The sequence below is a fragment of the Hemiscyllium ocellatum genome, chromosome 7 (assembly GCF_020745735.1).
Source record: "Hemiscyllium ocellatum isolate sHemOce1 chromosome 7, sHemOce1.pat.X.cur, whole genome shotgun sequence".
Classification (NCBI taxonomy): Eukaryota; Metazoa; Chordata; class Chondrichthyes; order Orectolobiformes; family Hemiscylliidae; genus Hemiscyllium; species Hemiscyllium ocellatum.
In genome coordinates this window covers 83,417,906-83,442,975 of record NC_083407.1, presented here as the reverse complement: position 1 = coordinate 83,442,975, position 25,070 = coordinate 83,417,906, and the positions used below count along the sequence as shown (strand labels likewise).

At 38.2% G+C, this 25,070-nt stretch overlaps 1 protein-coding gene across 1 annotated transcript in view; it reads left to right on the top strand.

Moving 5' to 3' along the window:
- dnah7 (dynein, axonemal, heavy chain 7) overlaps positions 1 to 25,070 on the top strand; it is a 343,519-nt gene that overhangs the window by 67,687 nt on the left and 250,762 nt on the right. The window contains exons 19-28 of the mRNA XM_060828125.1: positions 3,593 to 3,702; positions 6,887 to 7,055; positions 7,151 to 7,253; positions 7,812 to 7,939; positions 9,489 to 9,701; positions 9,823 to 9,921; positions 14,306 to 14,554; positions 16,338 to 16,487; positions 23,878 to 24,060; positions 24,580 to 24,756. Coding sequence (XP_060684108.1) covers positions 3,593 to 3,702; positions 6,887 to 7,055; positions 7,151 to 7,253; positions 7,812 to 7,939; positions 9,489 to 9,701; positions 9,823 to 9,921; positions 14,306 to 14,554; positions 16,338 to 16,487; positions 23,878 to 24,060; positions 24,580 to 24,756 — 1,581 coding nt within the window. The remainder of the gene's footprint in view (positions 1 to 3,592; positions 3,703 to 6,886; positions 7,056 to 7,150; positions 7,254 to 7,811; positions 7,940 to 9,488; positions 9,702 to 9,822; positions 9,922 to 14,305; positions 14,555 to 16,337; positions 16,488 to 23,877; positions 24,061 to 24,579; positions 24,757 to 25,070) is intronic.

The following is a 25,070-nucleotide window of genomic DNA, read 5'->3' as shown; positions in this document are numbered from 1 at the left end:
GTCTGATCCAGTTGCGGTGAGGGTGAATAATATTCTTTGGGTGAATGTTTTCTGAGCTCGGAGATGTCTGTGATCCTAGATTTGAAGTCCACGGTGCTGTTCTAGTTTGAATAGGAAGAGAGGGAACAAGAAGAAACCACAAAGGAAGAAGCAGCAAACTTGGCTCGCAGACAATTCTGGAAAGATGTTTACCTCATCGATACATACTTAACTGCTTGGATTACCGAACCCTGGGAAATCTAAAAAGAGAAAGGAGACAAAGGATAGCTCACACAAGGAAATGAATATTATATTTTTAATTGATGATGCTGATAGGCAGTAGACAGATGAGAAATAGAAGGGAAACAAAGTTTGATCCTTGAGAGTTAAAAGAAGTGAAAGTTTGGGAGAAGAGTAGCCATCACAATTGGTACTCTGAATGCAGTTTTTCTTATCTCTTTCTGTACCTAATGGGCATACATCTGTATCCATAGCTGTCTTTTACTGAAACAGGTCACTAGGCTGTCATCAGAACTTAAAGAACAATCATGTAGTATCAAATGTTGCCATTGTTTGTAATTTGGCATTCAAAAAGCAAATCTCTCTCGTACTCTCACTATCTGTAAACAACCAATTGTGTCTTCATTTTTCCCACATTTTGAAACAGTGGTACTATATTTTTGTGTTTGCTTAGTTTGTGGAGTCTGGCATTGTAAAGATCACAACAACATTGAGGTAAGGTTTACTTCACTTACTCTTTGATCCAGTCTGTTGGAGATGGGATTGCTTTGCAAATTAGGCGCATTCACAAACATACAAGGAGAAATATGAGTACAAGAGGATAAATAGATAATTTAATTATCAACAATTTAAATAGAAAACAACTAAGGAGTACCAGTTTATGCAGTCTTTGCTCTTAGGATAAAGTCCAACTATCCAAATATTGAATCACCAGCTTGATTCTTTTGTCAGGGCACTTGATTAGCTAGCTGGCAGTTCAGGAACAATAGAAAGTTATCTTTGAAGGTTATCTGAGGAGTAGTGCTATATTGCAATTTCTGCTTCACTGCTTTGAAACTGAGTTAATTATTTACAGACAGCACAAATATAGTTCTTTGGTTGCTTTTTACAGACCAGAGGCTTTCGTTTCTAGGTGAAGTAAGGGGCTTTGATATTGTCAGCCGGTTTTCTATGAAAGAGCATTGACTCGTTAACTGGCTGCTATTTCAAAATTGGATAGTTAAAAGTAGTTGAGGTCAGCATTGTAGGAATCATGGGACTAAACAGTTACCATTGAAACAAAAAGTTGCATAGCATTATATAAAATAAATGATGCTGCTGTACAGGACATTGGTTAGGTCATTTTTGGAATAGTTTGTGCAATTCTGGTCTCCCTCCTATAGAAAAGCTGTTGTGAAACTTGAAAGGGTTCAGAAAAGATTTACAAGGATGTTGCCAAGGTTGGCGAGTTTGAACTCTAGGGAGTGGCTGAATAGGCTGGGGCTGTTTTCCCTGCAGTGTTGGAGGCTGAGGAGTGACCTTACAGAGGTTTATAAAATCATGAGGGGCATGGATAGGATAAATAGTCTTTTCCCTGGGGCTGGGGGAGTCCAGAACTAGAGACCATAGGTTAAGGGTGAGAGGGGAAAGATTTAAAAGGAACCCAAGGGGCAACTTTTTCATGCAAAGGGTGGTTCTTGTATGAAGTGAGCCAGAGGTAGTGGTGGAGGCTGGGACAATTACAAGATTTAAAAGGCATCTGGATGGGTATATGAATAAGAAGGGTTTAGAAGGATATGGGACAAGCGCTGGCAAATGGGACTAGATCAATTTAGGATATCTAGTCAGCATGGACCAGTTGGACTGAAGGGTCTGTTTCTGTGCTGTACGTCTCTATGACTCTATGATCTCTGGCCTATCTCAGAAAACCATTAACACATTTTACAGGATATGGGTAACTTGCATTTTTTTGTGTTTTCTTGGAATCATCTGTCTCTATGGCATCTTAGGACACAATAGTTGGTATTCCAGTCCTAAAGTGATATGGTGTGTTGATTGCCTAGATGACTTTAACTTCAAACAAAGCTTTTGGAAGTCGACTGTTAAGTCTAGTCATACGAGTGTAGCAGCCAGCTGTTTAATGTATTTTTATAGCAGTCACTAAATTGATATAGCAGTGTGTTACATTTGTTTTCTTTAATCCATTTGTCACTGTCCTCGTGATTTCAAAATGAACTCTTCAGCTATATTCATGTTCTTTACTACCAAGCAATTAGTTGATATATATCCACCTGCTGCAGTGAGTTCCGTTTCCCAGTAACAGTTCATTCTCAATCCCATTTGACTTCCCTGTCCAGACTGGCAATCAACCAATGTCCATCTGAGCTCTTACTCCAGGGTTTACATTCTAAAGTCCCCAGGTCTGATAATGATTTGGAGATGCCGGTGTTGGACTGCGGAGTACAAAGTTAAAAATCACACAACACCAGGTTATAGTCCAACAGGTTTAATTGGAAGCGCACTAGCTTTCGGAGTGACGCGGATCACCCGATGAAGGAGCGTCGCTCCGAAAGCTAGTGTGCTTCCACTTAAACCTGTTGGACTATAACTTGGTGTTGTGTGATTTTTAACTTTAGGATTGATAATATGACGTTGGAATCTAATCTTAAATATTTAGTCTATTTCACTGTTCAAATGAGAGCAATCTGTGATTTCTGGTGGGCATATTGTCAGAGTAAATAGTTGGACCAAAGCCTTTTCCTAATGTTCTTCTGGTAGTGTAACAAAAACATCAAATTTCTCATCTGTAGGTTCATAATGAAAGATGATAATCCACAGATATTTTATTGTTCATTAAAAAAAACTAAATGAACAAAAATTATAACAATTCAAAATAGAATAAAAAGGGATGGTAATTGATATTGCCCATCTTTACCTGCCCTTGCGAAGGTATTGGTGAGCTGTCTAATTGAATCACTGCAGTTCCTGTTGTGTAGGTAGCCCCACAATGCTTTTAAGCAGTGAGTTCCAGGATTTGATTTAATGCCTGTGAATGAATGGAGCTTAAGTTTGAAGTCCGGATGGTGTGTGCCTTGGAGGGAACTTGCAGTGTCTACTGTCATTGTACTTCTAGATGGTAAGCATTGGGCATTGGAAAGAGTTTTCACAATGTGTCTTATGTATGGTACATATAGTTGCCACTGTGTCAGTGATGGAAGAAGTGAATGTTTAGGTTGATGCAGGGAGAGCTGACAAAGTAAGCTGTACATCCTCGATTGTGTCAAGTTTCTGGACTGTTCTTGGAGCTGCACTCATTGAGGCAAGTGGAAGAAGGTATTCCATCAACCTACTTATGCCCTGTTAGATTTTGAACAGCCTTTGAGGGATGGCATTAACTCATGTTAGAATTCCCAAGATCTAATGTTGTAGCTACAGTATTTATATGGCTGGATCAGTCAAGCTTTTTGTCAATGGAAACATTCAAGGTGTTGATAGTGGGGCATTCAGTAATGAAAATATCGAAGCCAGTTAGTTAAACTTTCTCCTATTAAAGATGGTTCTTGTGTCGAATGAATGTCACTTTTTGCAGCTCCTTGTACTCTTCACTTTATAGGAAAATGAACTTCAGACAAAAATGATCAATGCAGGTTTACCCTATGGCTATGAATATCTTGGAAATACTGACCGACTTGTTATCACTCCACTTACAGACAGATGTTACAGGTGGGTTTTTGTCATTTAATTTCTGACTAAACAAATAGGATGCAGTACATAATATAGTTCTAAGTTATCAATAAGTAAGAACTTAGGCATTAGGAGAACCCTTTATTAATCAGTGAACTGTTAAGCAAAGTCAATAAAGTATAATACACTACCTGAATCCAGTAATTCCAAAGATACAGATTGGCCAAGGAGTGGCAGATGAAGTTTAATTTGAATAAATGCATAGTGTTGCATCTTGGTAAGATGAATAAGGGCAGGAATTACATAGTAAATGGTAGGGCCCTGGGGCATATTGTTCAACAAAGATACCTATGGGTTCAGGTACATAGTTCTTTGAAAGTTGCGCCACATGTTGACAGGGTGATAAAGAAGGCATTTGGCACACGTGCCTTCATTGCTCAGACAGTTGAGTATTGGGGTTAGGATGCCATGTTGAGGTTGTACAGGACATTGGTGAGGCCACTTTTGCAGTAATGTGTACAATCCTTGCTATAGGAAGGATTTTATTGGAGAGGGTGCAGAAAAGCTTTACAAGCGTGTTAATGAGACTGGAAGGCCTGTGTTATAAGAACAGTTTGGATAGACCAGGACTTTTTTCATTGGAGTGTAGGAGGTTGAGAAGTGCCCTGAGAGAGGTTTATAAAATCACGATGGGCATGGATAAGGTGAATGGCAAAAGTCTTTTCCCGACAGTAGGGGAGTTCGAAACAAGAGGATACAATTTTAAGGTGAGATGAGAAAGATTTAAAAGAGACTGAAGGGTCAATGTTTTCACACACAAGATGGTTTTTATATAAAATGAACTGCCAGAGTAAGTGGTAGATGCAAGTAATGTTTAGAGGGATATGGACCAAATGCAGGTAAATGGGACTAGTTTTAGTTAGGAAAACTTGGTCATCATGGGCATGTTATTTATTCATTTATTTAGTGTCATGTGCATTTTGTTACAAAATAAAGTGAAAAATGTTGTATACTCTTTGGCACCATATTAAAACAGAAAGATAAACCAAAATGTAGAATATGAAGGCAGAAAATAAAAAAAAGCATTCAACAGTACAATCCTTAAGAGTTGGACTGAAGAGTCTGTTTCTGTGCTGTATGACTCTTTGACTCTGGAATGGAGATCATAGCATCTTCTCTTCCTCCCCTTAGACACGGTCATTTGTTTGAAACACGTGCAATGTGTTTGCTGCAAAAGCTGCTGTCACATCCTGCATGTGTGACATTGCTATACAAAAAATATTTCCCCCCCTATAGGTTCTGTGTTGGCATAAATATCATCTGCCTGGTGTTGTGTCTGTGCTAAAAAGCAAGGCAAGACAGTAGTAATGTGAAGTTGTAAGTACTGTATGACATGGTAATGCATTGAAGGGCAAGGCAGAAACATTAAAATAAATGCAAAGTGAGTGAACACGAAGAAACCAAGCTAAGACCTCAGAATTCATTCTAATTCTGAAGGTGGGTCCCCATCACTGCGTGTGGAGCTCCCTGGCTGCAGAATTGTGAGCTCCAAAGTTCAGTATCGGAGTGCTAAATTGTTTTCTAAGTGAGTCCGAGATTCCATGAGGCTTGTGGTGAGGCTGGTTCTTTGCTGATGCCCAGCTCCATGGACAGACTCTATGTCAGAGGGTGTAGGCAGGCGGTGTCCATGGAGTGTGCCCTGAGATATTAGGGAATGATGACTAAGATGGTTGCCCAGACGAGATGCCGTGAGGTGCAGCTACCAGTTAATTGCTCTGACTTTTGAATCAAGAATTGACACCATCTAGTTTCTCACTGATACCTTGGAGAATAGAAACCTTAATACCAATGAAGAAAGATTGGGTAATAGTGGGGCGTTAACGCATGCAAATAGGAGCCTCACCACTCAATGAGATTTTCATCTAGCTGTTAACACTCAAGGAGAAACTTGAACTTTTTTTGATGTCAAGAATCTCATTTTTTTCATCCTTGTATTTTGGTAACTTTCTCATCATTATTCAGATGCTGGGAAGTTTCTTCTACCTGCTTTTGTGTAGTCAGTAAATTTAGCACCGATACTGTCAGTCCCTTCACCCCAGTAGTTGATTGAGATTTTTAATAGTTGAGGCTCCCACACTCCTGCATGTCACACTCTACTAGTTTCAGTTTACTGATTTGAAACTGACCATTTAACTCTATCCTCTATTTGCTGTAAACTAAACAATCCTAACCTCAGTTTTCGAAACACTACCTCCTTAAATAATTCTATAAGGTTCAGCAAGCACAATTATCCATATTGAAATGTGTATTTTCTCTTTATCTGGATATATGATGTTACTACTCTTAGTTGAAGATTCTGTGTAAGTTTCCCTCCTACAGACTTTTCAGGAACTTGCCTTTAACTATTTATGTTAGCTTTTATTTAATAAATGGTTTTACATTGGTATGCGGCAGAATTTTGGGTGAGGTGGGATTGGAATGATTGTTCCAACAGAGCATTTTAACTGCTACAGTTTGTCCATGGATTGTCTTTAGAGCAAGTACTCTGGCTGTGTGTATGTAGAGGTAGAATCAGAGACGTACTGTCATCGCTGCAAAGTGAAAAGTGAAAGGAGACTGAGAGAAAACAAAACTTCTATCATCCGTCAAGTTGGCAACAATAAGATGTTACTCTATCATAACATCTTTACTTCCATAGTCTGTGACTTTAATGTTAGAAACTTGTATTTGTCTCTGAAACGTTTAAGGCTACAAAACTGTATACAAAACTGTATGCAAAACTGTACACTGGACAGCACGATGACACAGTGGTTAGCACTGCTGCCTCACAGTGCCAGAGACCCGGGTTCAATTCCTGCCTCAGGCATCTGTCTGTGTAGAATTTGCACATTCTCCCTGTGTCTGCATGGGTTTCCTCCGGGTGCTCCGGTTTCCTCCCACAGTCCAAAAACGTGAGGATTAGGTGAATTGGCCATGCTAACTTGCCCATAGTGTTAGGTGAAGGGGTAAATGTAAGGGAATAGGTCGGGGTGGGTTGCTCTTCGGAGGGTCGGTGTGGACTTGTTGGGCTGAAGGGCCTGTTTCCACACTGTAAGTAATCTAATCAAATACAGGAGTTTCACTTTTGAGTATAACTAAATTGGAATTGTGGTTATTGATATTTCTATTTACGTGTTTTGATGAGCTATAATATATATTCTTTTGGTTTTGAATAAATGTCCAGAACATTATTTGGTGCTTTAAATCTCCACCTTGGAGGAGCACCTGAAGGACCTGCTGGCACTGGCAAGACTGAAACGACTAAAGACTTGGCAAAGGCTGTAGCCAAACAATGTGTGGTATTTAACTGCTCTGATGGACTGGACTACATTGCTTTGGGAAAATTCTTTAAGGTGTGTATGATATCAGAATAAAAATTCCTTGTAAATTAATTTTCATGTAGTAAATATTGATGAGTTTTTAATTGCAAACTTGCTTCTGATTTCAGGGATTGCTCTCCTGTGGTGCTTGGGCATGTTTTGATGAATTTAACAGAATTGATCTGGAAGTACTTTCTGTTGTTGCTCAGCAAATTCTAACTATCCAGAGAGGTTTGATAATTTAAGATTTTTCATGTATAAAGTATCAATAAACTTAGTCCATTCTCTTTTCTTACATGGTAAAAATGATTCAGTATAAGTTAGGGTACTGTCAGTTTTTGTCAATGGATAGCTGTTTTGTCACTTCAATATTTTGAACACTGTTTTGTTGAATCCATTTTAAGTTACCATTTAATAGGAGAGTCATTATTACGATCCACAAACTTTTGATCTTCAATTTGCTTGCATCTTTCACAATAATTTATTTTCCAGTTGCTCAGTTAGAAACAGATCTGTTACATTTATTCTCAGCTTGAAGAATGAAACAGTGCATCTCTGATTACAAGTTTTAAATTTCAATTTGCAATCCATAATTAACTTCAATTTAACTTGCTATGACATTTAAACATGAATAGCTGCAAATGCTATTAACCTCTGTTATTTTGACAGCAGCGTTTGTGAAGTAAATTAATGTGATTTTTTTAAAAATAAGGATTGTCAGGCAGTCTCATATTCATCAGTGACATTTTATTATATTGTTGACATTTTTATTCTCTTTCTGTGCTACAGGTATTGCAGCTGGGTCAGTTACATTGATGTTTGAAGGAACTGAACTGAGACTTAACCCAACCTGTGCTGTTTTTATTACTATGAATCCAGGTTATGCTGGTCGGTCTGAGTTGCCAGACAATTTAAAGGTATTTTTACATATTCCTTATCATGATTTGGGCTAATTAACACTGTGTTGTCGATTAATGCTCGTTATATGATAAATTGCTATCCTTCCATGATCTTTCATGGTCATCCATGATGCTCAAAAATGTTCTAGATGTAATTCAGATGTATAATTTAAATATTGATATAGCTGCCAAAAAATTTTCACAAGTTTGATAATGCTTCCAAAATACATTTGGGGTTTCACCAAAATATTTCTGATTTTTGACAAGGAGACAAAATTTGGTTGATAAATCTTGAATGAAGTTTTTACACTCAGTTTTAACCCTCTGTGCCTGCTGAATTTTGACATAGTTGAGTCAAAAAAACTGCAGATGCTGGAATCCAAAGTAGATAAGCAGGAGGCTGGAAGAACATAGCAAGCCAGGCAGCATCAGGAGATAGCAAAGTTGATGTTTCGGGTATAACCTTTCTTCAGGAATGGAGGTGGGGCTCAGGAGATGGAAAAGTTGACGTTTCGGGTATAACCTTTCTTCAGGAATGGGTTTGAGGTCGGGGGAGCTACAGATAAAGAGAGGAGGGAGGGTTTTGGGTGGGGAGAGGGGCTGAGTGATGAGGTAGTGATAGGTGAACACAGATGGTGATGCAACCTGGTTGGTCAATGGGAGGTTTGAATCCAGTTGGTAGTTGGAAGGAAGGGTCAGTAGGTGGACTGGAAGGGAGGAGGTGGGGCTGAAAAGAGAGTCGTGGGATGGGTGGGAAGGTTATTTGAAGTTGGAGAACTCAATGTTGAGTCCTCTGGCCTGTAGGCTGCTCAGGTGGAAGATAAGGTGTTGTTCTTCCAATTTGCGGTCTGCTTCACTGTGGCAATGGAAGAAGTTGAGGATGGACATGTCAGAGAAGAAGTGGGAAGGGGAATTGAAGAAGATGGTGACCGGGAGGTCAGGCTGAAATGCTCGGGTGACTTATATATTGGTGTGCCATCTTAACCCTAATCTATTGTTCTAAGGAAGTGGCAAATGCTGCCTCTTCAAGAAATTGGGGCAATTATTTACAAAAGAAGACGGATTCTGATGATGCTCAAAAGACCTGCAATTTTAGCCTTAATCTGAGAGGGAAGCATCTATGGCTTTTCAAATAAAGTCAAATGAGAAGAATTTTATTGGTCAGCTTCTTTTTAACTTTTCTTTGTGGTAGAGCAAAGTTCTCCTTCAGACTTCAAAACACTCTTTCTCCAACCACAACCTTACACTTTCCTCCCTCCCCTTTCAGCTTTCTATACTGCAAGTTCCTCAGCTCCCACACAGAAGCTGGTTTCCACTCACATTTCCCACCTGTTCTGCATGGGCAGTTGGCTAGATACATGTGAATATTAAAGTCACTCCAACCTACTATTGTCAGGCTCAGCTGGGAATCTACCTGGAGTTTAAGGATTCCCTCCAGAAACACTGTTGGCAGTTAAAATAGCTTCAATATCTCTGTAAATTTGAAATAGACTTGTATATTCTTGCACCGTATTTGCCAGGAATAAAATTTTAGTATTTCAATTATTGCTTTATGATTATATTCTAGGCACTGTTCAGAACAGTAGCTATGATGGTACCAGACTATGCTATGATTGCAGAGATCGTACTTTATTCTTGTGGATTTGTCAGTGCTCGACCTCTGTCGGTTAAGATTGTAGCTACCTACCGTCTTTGTTCAGAACAACTGTCTTCACAGCCCCATTATGATTATGGGATGCGTGCAGTGAAATCTGTCTTAACTGCTGCTGGAAATATAAAGGTAATGCATTGTTGTAGTTTTCCTAATGTAGGAGATTTGATGACAAAAACTTATTACACAACGTACATAATAAAATTTTTATAGTAAATGAATAACATTATAAATTCTTTGTTGCATTTAGTTGAAATATCCAACAGAAAATGAAGAAGTTTTGCTTCTGAGATCGATTATTGATGTTAATTTGCCCAAGTTCTTGTCTCATGATTTGCCACTTTTTGAGGTAAAACCTTTTTCCTTTTTATTTATTTTAGCTTTGTTAATAAATTTATTAATTTTAAAATGGCAAAATGTTATTTTGCAATGTTAGTAGCAAGCAAAAGGAGTGATTACTGTCAAATTAAAAATTTGGAAGAATACAATTTAAATATTCACTAGATTTTGTTTTGAACAGCTTTCTATATATTAAAAGGCAGCATTTTAGTCATACATAAAGCATACGCATCACCTACGCAGTCTTTGCAGCATTCTTCAAAACTATCAACGTTCAAACAAGAAGCAGTCCAATGTGAGCAGTGCAATGGCTTAAACATTTAGAACAAATCAAGTCATTTGTCATGCTTTAACTTATGGTAACAATAAATAAGATGATGTAGTGTTTCATCAATAAGATATAACACAAGTTAGGGTAATAGCATGACTTAGGGTATTGGTTTGCCTGTGGCTGAAGAACTTGCATAACTTTTGTCATTGTGCTGTAGTGGGGCCAGTTTAGTTCCATAAATAAAGTTTAAGTGTATAAAACTGGATGATACCATCTTCACTAATTTACATTTTTGTTAATACTAAAAATAAATATTTGTTACCATGCATCGATATATGTGGCTGGCGGCCTTCATAGTTTGAAAAATTTGATTTTTAAAGCTAACAAGATCAAAGCTAGTTAATACTAGGATGGAAGAGTGCCTGGCACTAACGGGTAACTGTAGCTTGCACTCTTTAAGGAACTGTTCAATAGTTATTTAGTTGCTTTGGTTCATTAGCTCCTCAAAAAATATTTTAAAAATGTACATCCAATTTATAAGGAGCTTTTCTGAAAGTGTAGATTCAAGTTCCACTTGCAACAGAGGTAAGTCATATTTCTGAACAGGTTGATTAAAAAATAGCTTTTTTCCCAGTTTATACTGGAAATTAATATGGGAGTATGGGCAGACTAAGCTAGGTAGGAAGGGCTTATGCCCAAAACGTTCAATTTCCTGTTCCTTGGATGCTGCCTGACCTGCTGCGCTTTTCCAGCAACACATTTTAAGCTAAGTAGGAATACCTGTATTGGGAAAACGTAAATTTGGAGAAAATATATTGAATTGTTTGAGATTCTGAGTGTTTGGGTAAATGGATAACATGGTTAAATTGTTTGACATGGCTTTTTTTCTAAACCATCCTTTTATGTAGTAAAATTCTTTTATTTGTCCTACAATTATCAGAAATGCAGTAATAAGCTATTTTTTGCAGCATTTATTTGTGATACTTCCTAAGAACCCACAAGCATTTGATCTTTTGTATTCTGCTGAAGTTTCAATATTTTCAGTTCAGGTTCCCTCTATATCTGTTTATTGGTCTGTGTTTTTTACATGCAGTTTCATACAGTTAATTTTTTGTGACCTCTCCTTCTTCAACTGGACACTCATGTTTTTAAAAGTAGTGATTACATGTTCTATATTTTTGACTTGAGTGTTTTCATTAAGGCCAGCTTAGCATCCTCTTATTGAGCTTTACAACAAAATAATTGAGCCTACATGATTTGCAGATATCGTTTTGCAGTTCTTCTATTCCTTTGGCTTCATTAAGACAACAATGTTTAATTAAGCTTGGAACAATTACTTAAAATAAATTACATGTGATGCTGGGGAAGCTTTCAACCCCACTAGAATGATATATATAAACTAACCTTTCATCTCAGAAGTTCTTGGAAGTACTGTTTTGACAGAAGTCTGTTTTTGTCACTCTCACATGTTCCATTCAAGTATTTCTTGCCTGTTTTTTATACAGTATGTGACAGTGGGTGGCGATAGAGGATTGTTGTACTGACAGGAGACCTGTGATCACCAGTATGGAGCAAGGATTGATGCTGGGTCCACTATTGTTCATCATTTATATAAAGTTTGCAGATGATACCAAATTGGTGGCATAGTGGACAATGAAGAATATTATCTAAGAGTACAATGGACTTTTGATAACTGAGCCAGTGGGCTGAGGATTGTCAGATGGGGTTTAATTCAGATAAATGCAAAGTCTTACATTTTGGTAAGACAAATCAAGATAGCAATTATACAGTTGAGAGTAGGGCCTTATGAAGTGCTATCAAATAAGGAGATCTACAGGTGCAGGTACATGGTTCCTTGAAAGTGGTGTTGCAGATAGATAAGGTGAAGAAGAAACTGTTTGACGTACTTGCCTTTATTGGTCATAGGATTGAGTACAGGAGTTGGTGCATCATGTTATGACTATACAAAACATAGCTAAGGCCACATTTGGAGTACTTTGTACAATTTTAGCTCCAGTACTTTAAGATGGATGTCATTCAACTGGAAAGGGAACAAAAAGGATTTACAAGGATGTTCCCGAGACTGAAAGGTTTGCGTCGCAGGGAGAGGTTGGATAGGCTGGGCTTTTATCCCTAGTGTGTATGAGGCTGGGGAATGATTTTATGGAGGTTTATAACATCATGAGGGGCAGAGATAACTTTTTTCCCCACGTTAGAGAAATCTAAAACCAGAGGGATTTAAGGAGAGAGGGAAAGATTTGAACTGGATGTAGGGGGCATCTTTTTCACACAGAGGGTGATGCATTTATGGAATGTACTATCAGATTAATTGCTAGAAGCAGGTACAACTACAGAATTTTTTGCACCCTTTCCAGTTGAATAACATCCATCCTAAAATAGTGGAACTAAAATTGTACAAAATACTGATTCAGTTTAAGAGACCTGGTCAGTATGAAGGAGTTGGTCTGAGGGGTCTGTTTCCATGCTAAATGACTTGATGACAACATCATCATTCTAGTTAGTCACCAACCAAACTAATTTTGAAGTGCCTGCTGCACGTTATACTCATTGCTTTCTTTAGCTTCATTGCAATTTTTAAATGTTCCATTGTCACTCACCTTTTCTTTTCCCTAATCTGATTTTGTTCACCATAACTTATTGATCTATAATCTTCTGATGGCAACAATAGTGAATATTAAAATGTTCATTGCTGTTATACATCTGGATCTTGAAGTCCCAACCAACACATGTGTAACATTTACTCAGAAGATATTAAGTTCTAATGTGCAAAATTATGCTGCCTAGTCCCATATAAAATGTTTCTGACCCTAACTTTAGTGTCAGAGACTTTGACCTGTCATCCAGAACTTAAATCAAAATCTATGCGTGGTCAATCCCACTGTTAGTTACAAGATAGGACCTAGGTGATTAAGTGAGAGCTGTATTGGGAAGGTCTAAATAAATTAATGCTATACAATTAAAATGCCTCTCCTTGATATCCCAAAGAACAATTCTGCTAATGCTTTCCTCAACAATTGATCCTTTACAAAATTTGGATGCTCATCAACTGAATCTTCTGGTCTTCTATTATCCATTGGACATCCTTACTAGGTCACACAGGTTCTCTAGACCACAATGCATTGATTTTAGAATCATCTTCCTCCATCTTCAAATGCATCCATAATCACACCCTACTCTTTCTTCCTTCTCCAGCATTTTGTCCTACGCACAAACCTTAGATTCCTGTGAGTCTTGATAATTACCTTTTTTTGTTTGTTAAGCCCTTCTGTTCCATCATTGAAATCTTGGACTTTCATGATTCCTCTGCTATAAACCACTCCATTGTGTTACCATTTTCCCAACTTTTTAAATGTTCCTGTAAAGTTACCTTGTTGTTTCATCTTCCATTCCTCCAGCCAAATGTCTTAATTTTCTCCTACAGGTGGTTTTTCTATAATGTGATGGTTGCGTTCTTGTGCAACCCTGCCTTTTTGAAAAGTTGTGCTTAAAGTGTTGGTGGTGTAATCGTGTTACAGCCGAGGCATGTTTTAAAAGTTTGCGCTTTAGAAACAGTGTCCCCAATTCGTCAATCGCGTTACAGCAAATTTGTATTAACGAAACGTATGTTATAGCAGAATGACCTGTAATTAATACACGGAGTACACTGTATAAATATTAATTACAGCTACAGAATTGTGTGCCTATATATTTGCATATTTTGGGGTTCTTCCGTGAATGAAGTTTTACTGGTGTAGTTCCTTTTGAATAAGCCTACCAACATAATGCTTCATGGTGCAGATTCTGAAACAAATATGCATAATTGTCTAATGATCCCCAGCAGGTATTGATAAAATCAACCATTTGAACTAAATCACAGATAATTCATTTAGTAAGTAAAAAATTCAATTAAAATTAGCTTTGAACTTGTAGTGATAAATCATCTGTCTCACAAAGCACAGTCAGTCTGAAAGAAAATTAATAGTCTCACAATAGCACATCATACATTGATGGTTTACTGCTTCTTTAAGCAGTAGAACAACATAGATCTCTTGAAATTGAAGTAATCAGCCAGAAATTTAACACCTATTATGCTATAGTAAATCTTTTTTTTTAATATTGGTAGGGAATCACATCAGATTTGTTTCCTGGAATAAAACTACCGAAACCTGACTACCGTGTCTTGCTGGAAGCAATCAGAGAGAATTGTGAACACTTGAATTTGCAAATGACAGATTTCTTCTCACAGAAGATATTACAAATTTATGAAATGATGATTGTGCGTCATGGATTTATGATTGTTGGAGAACCATTTGGAGGAAAAACATCCGCTTATAGAGTCCTGGCTGGTGCCCTACATGATATTTGTGAAAAGGTAGAAATGAAATTTGGCATGTTGATTAGTATGTCTTCAGTTATTTTATTATCATCAGTCAGTTGCATTTTATACTAATTATTATTTTGAGCAAGCATGTAAACCAAATGAGCATTTTAATAACAGCTATACTAATAAATGTGTATTGATGTAGATAGAGAACTGGTTGGCAGACAAGAAGCAGAGAGTTGGAATAAATGAATACTCTTCAGAGTGGCAGGCAGTGACGAATGGGGTGGTGCAGGGTTTAGTGCTGGGACCCCAACTGTTCACAATATACATTAACAATTTGGATGAAGGAATTGAATGTTACATCTCCAAATTTGTAGACTACAGAAAGCCAAATAGCAGTGTGTTATGTGAGGAGGGTGTGGGGTGACTTGGACTTACTGGCTGAGTGGGCAAATACTTGGCAAATGCAACATAATGTAGATAAATGTGAGGTTATCCACTTTAGTGGCAAAAATAGGAAGGCACATTCTTATCTAAATGGTGGCAGCTTAGGAAAAGATGAGGTGCATGGAGACCTGGGTGTCCAATTGGAACAGTCACCGCACGTTAGCACATAGATGCAGTAGGCGGTGAGAGAAGCTAATGACTTGCTGGCTGTCACAGCACGAGGGTTTGGGTATAAGAGTAGGGATGTGTTGCTGCAGTTATTCAGAGCCTTGGTGAGACCACACCTTGAGTATTGTGTACAGTTTTGGTCTCCATGTCTGAGGAAGGGCATTTTTGCTTTTGAGGGAGTCCAGCAGAGGTTCACCAGACTGATTCCTGGGATGACAAGACTGATATTTGAAGAAAGACTGAGTTTGTATTCACTGAAATTTAGTAGAATGAGGGGGATCTCATAGAAACATAAAAATCTGGTGGGACTGGACAGGTGAGATGCAGAAATAATGTTCCCGATATTGGGGTAGTCCAGAACTAGGGGTCATAGTCTAAGAGTAAGTGGTAAGCCATTCAGGACTGAGATGAGGAAGAAGTGAGTTGTGAAACTGTGGAATTCTCTTCCACAGGAAGCTGTTGTAGGCAGCTTGCTAGATATGTCCAAGAGGAAGCTGAATGTCACCCTTGCAGCTAAAGAGATCAAGGGATGTAGAGAGAAGGTGGGAGTAGGATACTGAAATTGCATGATTAGCCATGATTACATTGAATGGTTTTGCAGGCACGAAGGGCCAAATGGCCTACGCCTGCACCTATTTCATATGTTTTCATGTAAACTTCAAAATAGAACAGTGAAATTATTTATCTTAATTTCATCTACTTGTATGCATTTACAATATAATGCAATATAATGGAAACTGAACGAAGTGGCCAGTAAGCATCCCTTAAATGTTTTTTAATTTGCACTTGTAATACGAGCTTCACTGAAAATTGCCCAAGCTTAAAAGTGGTGATGAGCTATCTTCTTGAACTGCTGCATTTCATGTGATGTGCATCTATACAATGCTGTTAGATATTGAAAGTAACAATGAAGCAATGGTGACATAGTTGTGCGGTGGGATGGTGTGTGACTTATAGATGGTGTTGACTGCATGTGTCTGGTGCTTTAATGAGAGAATGAACTTTTCTAATTGTCATTGACAATTATTGTACATCAGATGCTGCTGTCCTAACATAGAATAATTATTAATTTTGTCAAATAATGGAAGACAATGCTGTGAGATTGAGATTTTTCTATTATGTGCCATAAGAACATTTCATATGGCAGTAATTATCTAATCATAGCCGGTTTTAACATGTTACTCTTACTCAAAACCTCTACTTATTTTTTGTTTAGGGGCTTTTGGAAGAGAACAAAGTTCAAATCACAGTCATTAATCCCAAGGCTATCACTATGGGTCAGTTATATGGCCAATTTGATAAGGTGTCACATGAATGGTCTGATGGTATTCTGGCTGTTAGCTACCGAGCATTTGCTGTTTCTTCTGTAAGTATTTGTGAATTATGTTAGTATTCAGTTGTATAACCAATATTAAAGTGCTGCAATAAGTGGGAAGTTATGAAATTCTTGTACAAAAAATTCAAAGTATTTAAGGATATGCACTTTCAGAATTGAGTAACACTTCGAACTGGAGGTAAAAGTGTTAAAAATAAGACTGGCATTTCTACAGCACCCTTTACAACTTTAAGCTATTAGGCATGTTTGTTGTCCAATTCAGGTTGGCAGGTGGGTTCTTGATGTTGGAGTGCCAACTGCAGGCTTTCCAGCATTGAAGAAGCAACATGCTGCCTGTTCTTGTGTGAAAGAGAGAAGGTGCCTCAATTTGGGAATGTGTGGTAATATACACCCAATTTTTATACCCTGAACTGTCATCATGGAGCAGGATCCCTGCACAAAGACGTCTGCCACTCAATCTAAAGGCAGGCAATCTGGAAAGTACTTAAAGCCTTCCTGAAGCAGTGGCCCCATAGTATGCCCTTGTGAAACTGCCTCTGTACAGCTATAGTCGCCACATTGCCTTGTGGGTTCTAAAGCCAATCAGAGACTCAGGTAAATAGCTCAGGGGCTGCATGATGTCAGCATACTGACCTTTGAGCTTGCCTCACTATTTTTCCATTCCCTCTACTTCAGCCATTATACATTTTTATTATTTCTTAAATGCTTCCAGGGCTTTTGTGTCAATTCTGTTGGTGGGGGCAGAGGGATGGGGTTGCAGAGTTGTCGGTGGAGGTTCTTACAAGCAAGTTTAGACCTGTGCAGAATTTTAATATCCCTAAAAGTAATGTCGTATCGGGATTCTGAAATCCTCTAGCACTCTTCCACATTTCAGCTGAAGGTAAGCAATGAGCTGTTGGGTATGTCAATTATATATTCCAGTAAGTATTGCTATGAATTGTTTTTAGAAGCATCTGGTTTAACAGCCAAGGAATCTATTTGGAATATTGCGTGCAATTCTGGTCTCCTTCCTATCGGAAGGATGTTGTGAAACTTGAAAGGGTTCAGAAAAGATTTACAAGGATGTTGCCAGGTTTGATTTGAGCAATGGGGAGTGGTTGAATAGGCTGGGGCTGTTTCCCTGGAGCGTCGGAGGCTGAGGGATGACCTTATAGAGGTTTATAAAATCATGAGGGGCATGGTTAGGAAAAATAGACAAGATCTTTCCCATAGGTGGGGGAGTCCAGAATTAGAGGGCCAAGACTTAAGGTGAGAGGGGAAAGTTACAAAAGAGACCTAAGGGGCAACTTTTTCATGCAGAGAGTGATGTGTGTGTGGAATAGGCTGCCAGAGGAAGTTGTGAAGGCTAGTACAATTGTAACATTTAAAAGGCATCTGGATGGGTATATGAATATGAAGGGTTTGGAGGGATATGGGCTGGGAGCTGGTAAGTGGGACTAGATTGGATTGGGATGTCTGGTTGGCATGGATGAGTTGGACTGAAGGGTCTGTTTCCATGCTGTACATCTCTATGTCTCTATGACTCTATTTCTGGATGCGAGCAACACACCAATATTGAACAAGTGACAAGAAGGGCTTTGATCAGTAGAACTAAAGAGTTCTAACCCTGGCCAAAAGAGGGACTGATGCTCAAAACACTTCTTCTCAGATTGTGCATCTCTGCTGGACCAATGGTTGTCAATGTCTTGGAAGTCATTTCATCTGTCTTGCTGTTCACTCATTTCCAATTGATTTGCTTTCTGCCATTCTTCTCTATCTTGCATTTCTTGTGAACATCAACACCAACATCAGCAGCTGCTGCTGCCTTCACTTCCACCACATATTGAGTATCCACAGGGCAGAAGCAAAGACCAGAGAGAACAAGTTAAAAAGAGGTAAGAATCCAAACAGGAGATCTAAAAAGGCAGAAGGTTAATTCACTTGAACATGTCTGAACCACAGAATGCAAAGCCTTTCATGGTAGTTTATTGATGACCGCTTTCTGAAACAAGATCATCTTCCTAATGGTCATGTGTGCATGGTTAACTGCTTGTGCCCTTTGCTGTAGCACTACCCCTTTCCAATACCACTATTTCAGTCCTTACCCTAATTCAGGTCAGAATCCATCACCAAGTCACCCTTTATTTACACATGGAAAGTCCTTGACACTGATACAGGTCCCTCAGAGCCAGCTCTCAAAATGAACAGAGTCTAACTGTGCAGAATCCTGGAGGCCTGAGAGGCTTAAGTACCGTTAAACATTTCAGCCACCATTAAATCCCAGCTGGTTCAGCAATAATTGATTTGAAGTGGCTCTTTAATAAATCTAATTGGGTACATTTCACACTCCTTTGCTTAAAGTAGGATAATTTTTAAGTTGCTGAGAATTAGTCATATGACCACTTCCATAATTCCTTAGGCCTATCTGCCGTAGCTTTATAATTGTCTTTATTTGAATTGAATGCACTGATTTCAAAACTAAGCTTCTCACCTTCAAACTGAATGTGAAATCCCAACATATAAGATCACTTTTCTCTGCAGTATCCTTTAGAATGAGGGCAATTCATTAATCTTGCCAGACCTAAAATAGTCAATTTTCTGGTTGGTTCCAGTTCCTTGATCTAAGAAATTGTTCCAAAAACTCTTTGAGCTCAACATCAAGGCTACCTTTGCTAATCTAATATGAAGATTGAAATCACCCAGAATGATTGCAAAATCTTCTTTACAAGCTCCCCAACTCACCATTATTTCACAATTATTTTCTCTGATCTACATTGCTGCTAATGTATATTTCATATAATCTATATATTACTTGTACTAATAACTTCTTTCCATTACTATTTTTTATTGCCACCCCAGACTGTTCGTGCATCTTAATAATCTGAGCCAAGATCATTTTACATATTGTATTGATCTCATCCTTAATTAATAGAGCTACCCTGTATCCTTTCAGTTTCTGCCTATCCTTTGGAATGTCCCTGTACCCTGAATATTAAGTCTTGGTCAAGTTGCAACCGTAACTTGTAACAGTTGGTAGGCCATCCCCTTTTATTTCTCTCTGAGCAATCTGTTGGTCTCTCTTTCTATTACTTACCTGTGCATTCAGATAAAGAACCTTTAAATTTGTTGTCTTACAATTTTTCACAGTTTAATCCTACTGACTCATGCATCTTAATTTTGTATGACGTGGCCCTTCCTATCTGATTCTTGGACTTAGCAGAGATTGAATCAGTTAGGACTATATCCGCTGGTGTTTAAAAGAACAGAGGACATCTCATAGAAAAATTCTAACAGGACTAGACAAGGTAAACATAGGAAAGATACTTGCAATGACTGGGGGAGTCCAGAACCAGGGCTAACAATCTAAGGATAACAATCTAAGGGCATTAGGATTGAGATGAGGAGAATATTTTTCACCCAGACAGTGGTGAGCCTGTGAAATTCTCTGCTGTAGAAAGCAGCTGAGGCCAAAACAGTGTTTTCAAGAATGTGATAACTATAGTTCTTAGGGTTAAAGGGATCAAAGGTTATGGGACGAAAGCAGGAAACACCCTATTAATTGAGTGATTAGTCATGATCATATTGAATGGTAGAGCAGGCTTGAAAGGCCAAATGGTTTACTTCTGTTCTTATTTTTGTTGGGACGGAACCGTAGGGTCTCGTCTCCACGTGTTCTTTGGAAGGAGAGATCAAACCGGCTAGAGTTTGGAGCAAAAACACCGTTTATTACAGAATCAAGACTGGCAAGCTATACAACGAATTCAAATGCATGCAATTCGTTGGAGAAGGCGTTCTCTCTTCCTCTACGGTCCTGGAGCAGTTATACTTCGCGCTTCCTCGAGTTCCCGGTCAGGTTCCCCTTGTTTGGTTCTCTCATTGGTCGGTTCACCTGTCTGTGAAGGGATTAGTGTCTCTATTGGCTGCCCCGAGATACCTGTCCAGCTCCTGCTGTGCTGAACAATGGGTAGACATCCTGGGTTCAGCAGTTTCCAATCTTGTAATTTAAAAGTTTATTGTTTGGAAGGGTTTCCTCATTGCTATGCGCCTGGCTGTCTGGGCGTTCACAATAGTTCTCCATAGTTGAATATACAGGTATTATCATTGAACACAGGACCTGAATGAGTTTGACGTCAGCGGAGGCATTAGCAAGTACTTTATCAATCAAGTGTAGTATCGGTGCGATTTACACTATCCGATAGTTACCGGTTTCCTTTATTAACAATGAGATTGTAACAGGATGATCTGAAACTGACGGACATGTTCTAATCCCCAAGGAATGTGGCCTGCAGTGGCTGGGTTTACTTTACATGGCTGTGTTTTAGCTGGTACCTGACAGTGTCTGCTTTAATAATGGTGCTCCCCTCCCTAGCCCCAATGTAGGTACCCCGATAGCAGATTATCCCCAACATTTTCTATGTTTATATCACATATTGGACATGATAATTCATTTGATCACTGAACAATTGCCTTGTGCTTTCTCTCTAACTTTCGAAAAGCCTCCTCAATTTCACTTCCATTTGCATACAGTATCCTCAAGTTTGTTTTTAAGAGCATAGAGTACAAGAGCAAGAAGGTGATATTGGTTTTGTATGTGACATTTGTTCAATCTCAGCTGGGGTAATGTGTAGGTAGGATCTGAACACACTGGAGAAAGTGCAGAAGTGATTTATAAGAATTGTTCCAGTCATAGAGTCTTAGTCATAGAGATGTACAACATAGAAACTGACTCTTCAGTCCAACTCGTCCATGCCAACCAGATATCCCCACATAATCTAGTCCCCCTTGCTAGCAGCTGGCTCATATCCGTCCAAACCCTTCCTATTTATCTACCCATCAAGATGTCTTTTAGATGTTGCAATTGTACTAGCATCCACCAATTCCTCTGGCAGCTCACTCCCTACACATGCCACCTTCCGCGTGAAAAAGTTGCCCCTTAGATCTCTTTTATATCTTTCCCCTCTCACCCTAAACCTATGCCCTTTCCCCCATCCCAGGGAAAAGACTTTATTTATCCTATCCATGCCCCTCATAATTTTATAAACCTCTACAAGGTCACCCTTCAGCCTCCAATGCTCCAGAGAAAACATCCCCAGCCTATTCAGCTCTCCCTATAGCTCAAATCGACTCTGGCAACATCCTTGTAAACCTTTTCTGAACCTTTTGAAGTTTCACAGCAGTTTTCCTATTTTTATGCCAGATTGAGGAAATTGGGTCTGTTCTCCTTGGAAAAAAGAAAGTAAGAGGAGAGTTGGTAGAGCTTTCAGAATCTTGAACAGGCTGGATGGAGGGGATGGTGAGAAAGTGTTCCCACTTGTTAAAGGAATGAAAGACAGGATATGCATTTAAAGTGATCGACAAAAGAAGAACGACTGAAGTGAGGAAAATCTTTTTCAGTCAGCAGGTTCAGTTGAAGCACTCTAAAGGGCATTGGGTGATTATTTGGATAAATATAATGTTTAAGTTATGGGGCAGAAAAGCAGGAAATTGGCACCAGGGAATGATGTTCATTTAGTGAGCCCATGCAGACAAGATGGGCAAAAGGTCGCCTTCTGCACTATCGTACCTCCGTGATTATTTGTGATTTGATTTGTCAGGACACTGTCCCATCATTGTCCAAATGAAGCTTATTCCAAAGGAACAGCTGCCTCTTTTCCCAATTTCAGTTTCAATGGTCTGAGTTGAAATTATCCCTTACACATCAAATTTTTAAAAATGCAGACAACAAATATTATTGACACTACATCAGTTGGCAGATGGCTCAGAAACCAATATTTCATTTCATGATGTCTTTGAAGACACAAAATTGTCATAATTGTAAAATGAAATATTCAGAATACATCCATTTGGCTTCTCTATAGTGTAAAGAACGTAAGTTAGAGTAGCTGAGAAATGTGAATAAATATCCTGAAAATTACTTAATATATATATTTTTTTTCTTTTTGCCGACTAATTACCATGTACATGCCCTTATAATAGAGCTTGTCCTTGAGTGTTGATCTTTCTCTTGTTGTCCAGAAAGCATTCACTGGGAGGTACTGTGGAATTATAGCAATGCCACTGGACTATTAATCTTGAACTCCCAGGCTAGTGTTATAGTGACATGGACTTGCATTCCACCATGGTGGATGGTGCAATGTGAATTCAATAAAGCTGAGATAAAACACTAGCTTAATGGTAATTATGTAATCACTATTGACCATTTTAACAGTGTATTAATGTCCTTAAGGAAGGATGTCTGCTATCCTTACTTGGTCTATATGTGACTCCAGAACCACAGAATATGGTTGGCTGTTAAATACTCTCTGAGCAATTAGGGATGGGCAACAAAAGTTGGCTTAGTCAGAGATGCCTGCATCCCCTGAATGAATAGATTCAGCCTATTACAAACTTCTCCTTGTATATTTTTACCATTGAATACAACAATTTAATTTCTTGAGAAAGTGAATTACAGAAACAAGTTTTGGAATAAAAATGTGAAATTTCTTTCCTAGAACAGTCAGCTTATAATATTAAACTTTCATTTAACATTGCTGAAGTTTTTAGATATATATGTATATATGTATCTGCATATAAATCTACAGTTAATCCTTATCATTTTTAAAGTTCCTCTCAACCAGATGTTTATCTACTTTCTTTATAAATAAAATACATAGTTAACTTAATATTAATTGTTGTACAATTTCCAAATCTTTATTGTGTGGCTTTTCATTTTTCTGTGTTTCTAGATTGACTTGAAGACTGGGTTAGATATTTCAGCACTCCAATAGTTGCCAAAAAAGATTTATTCTAAATCTATCTGATTTAAAGTCATGATTTGGAGGTGCTATTGTTGGACTGGGGTGGACAAAGTTAAAAGTCACACAACACCAGGTTATAATCCAACAGGTTTATTTGGAAGCACTAGTTTTTGAAGTGCTGCTTCTTCATCAGGTGTTTGTGGAGCAGAATCATAAGACACAGAATGTATAGCAACAGCATTACAGTATCATGGAATGTAATATTAAACAAATTTAGTTTATGTCTTTCATCTTTTAGAGTGATCATGTTAGTTTTGGTTCCTTCATATGTAAATCCCAGGACTTTTTAAAAGTTACATTCTCAAGATAGCATTAACAATAGGTGTCGTCTCAGCTCAGGTAATGCATTGAAGGTGTAAGGTTTAAGTCTGACTATCAACAAACACATTGACTTGGACCCCATTTACCACCCACTAAGAAAAAGAATAGGAAATTACATCACCACAGGAAATGACATCACCAACCCAAGGAAACACAACATATAAATAGAAAGCAGGAAACACCTGCAGTGTTTCGTCCAGAGGCTTACTGAAGATGTTACCTTTTATGGTGACAAAATGTGTGTAATAGAATGTGTTTACTGTGTAGATGGAATCTAGAGATCTAATGCTCTAATTAAAGTGTAATGGGTTTTTTTTAAACAGACTCCAGACAGGAAATGGTTAATTTTTGATGGACCAGTTGATGCTGTCTGGATTGAGAACATGAACACTGTCCTTGATGATAACAAGAAATTGTGTCTGATGAGTGGAGAGATCATTCAGATGTCTCCTCAAATGAGTCTTATATTTGAACCAATGGATCTGGAAGTTGCTTCTCCTGCTACTGTAAGTAATCAAGTTCCAGTTTTGATCAAAATAAAGTACTGATTCTATGACAATGCTACAAGTAAGAAATGAAATTCATAGCAAATGCAGTCAAACTACAGATCATGACTTTCTATTAATTGACTTAACTTGAAGAAAACTCATTCGTATGCAGCAATCAATTTGTCCACACTTGGCCTCTGCAGGTTTTCAACCTTGCTGGAAGCAGTCAGGCATAGAATCAGTCATTCTTGTAATGCAGTTTATAAAAATAACACTATGAATGAAAGGTAAGAGACAGGTGTAACAATATTTTCTATTTTGCATTGTTTTACAACTTTAAAAATATTTTCTATTTGAGCAACTGCTACTTGATAAACTAGCAGCAGGGATTTCCTCTGAGCTATCCCACACTACTGTAATAGGTTTGACCCTCATGCAGATTCTGACAAAGTTGTAGCAAGAGTGAGAGCCACTTCAAGGACATTTCTGGCCAATGTATTTTTTTTTAAATTGTATTATCTATTCATTTCATTTTAGGTTTCAAGGTGTGGAATGGTTTATATGGAACCTCTTATGATGGGATGGAAGCCTGTAATGGTGTCTTGGATGAATAAGATGCCTCCAGGTGTTCGTCCCATGCACAAGGAATTAATCGAAGGGCTATTTGACAGAATGGTGCCAGTGTCTCTTCAATTTGTTCGAAAAGCAGCTAAGGTAACAAGCTGATCGCATGTGCTTCCTTGTAATTACTTTTTTAACATACGTATTACCTTACATTCACTCTCTCAAAACCTAACACATTTTTCATGGGAATTTCAGGGAACCTAAACTGAAAATATCATTCTAACAACAATAAAACTCCATGATCTAACTCAGGGGTCAGCACCCTTAATGAAAAGAAAACCTGACTTGTTAAAAATGTCAAAAATATAACACCTTCAGAGCAACAATGCTGCTGTTGAAATGCCAATAATAATGAAAAACAAGATAAATAAATTAATATTTTCCAGGAAATGCAATTTTACTGA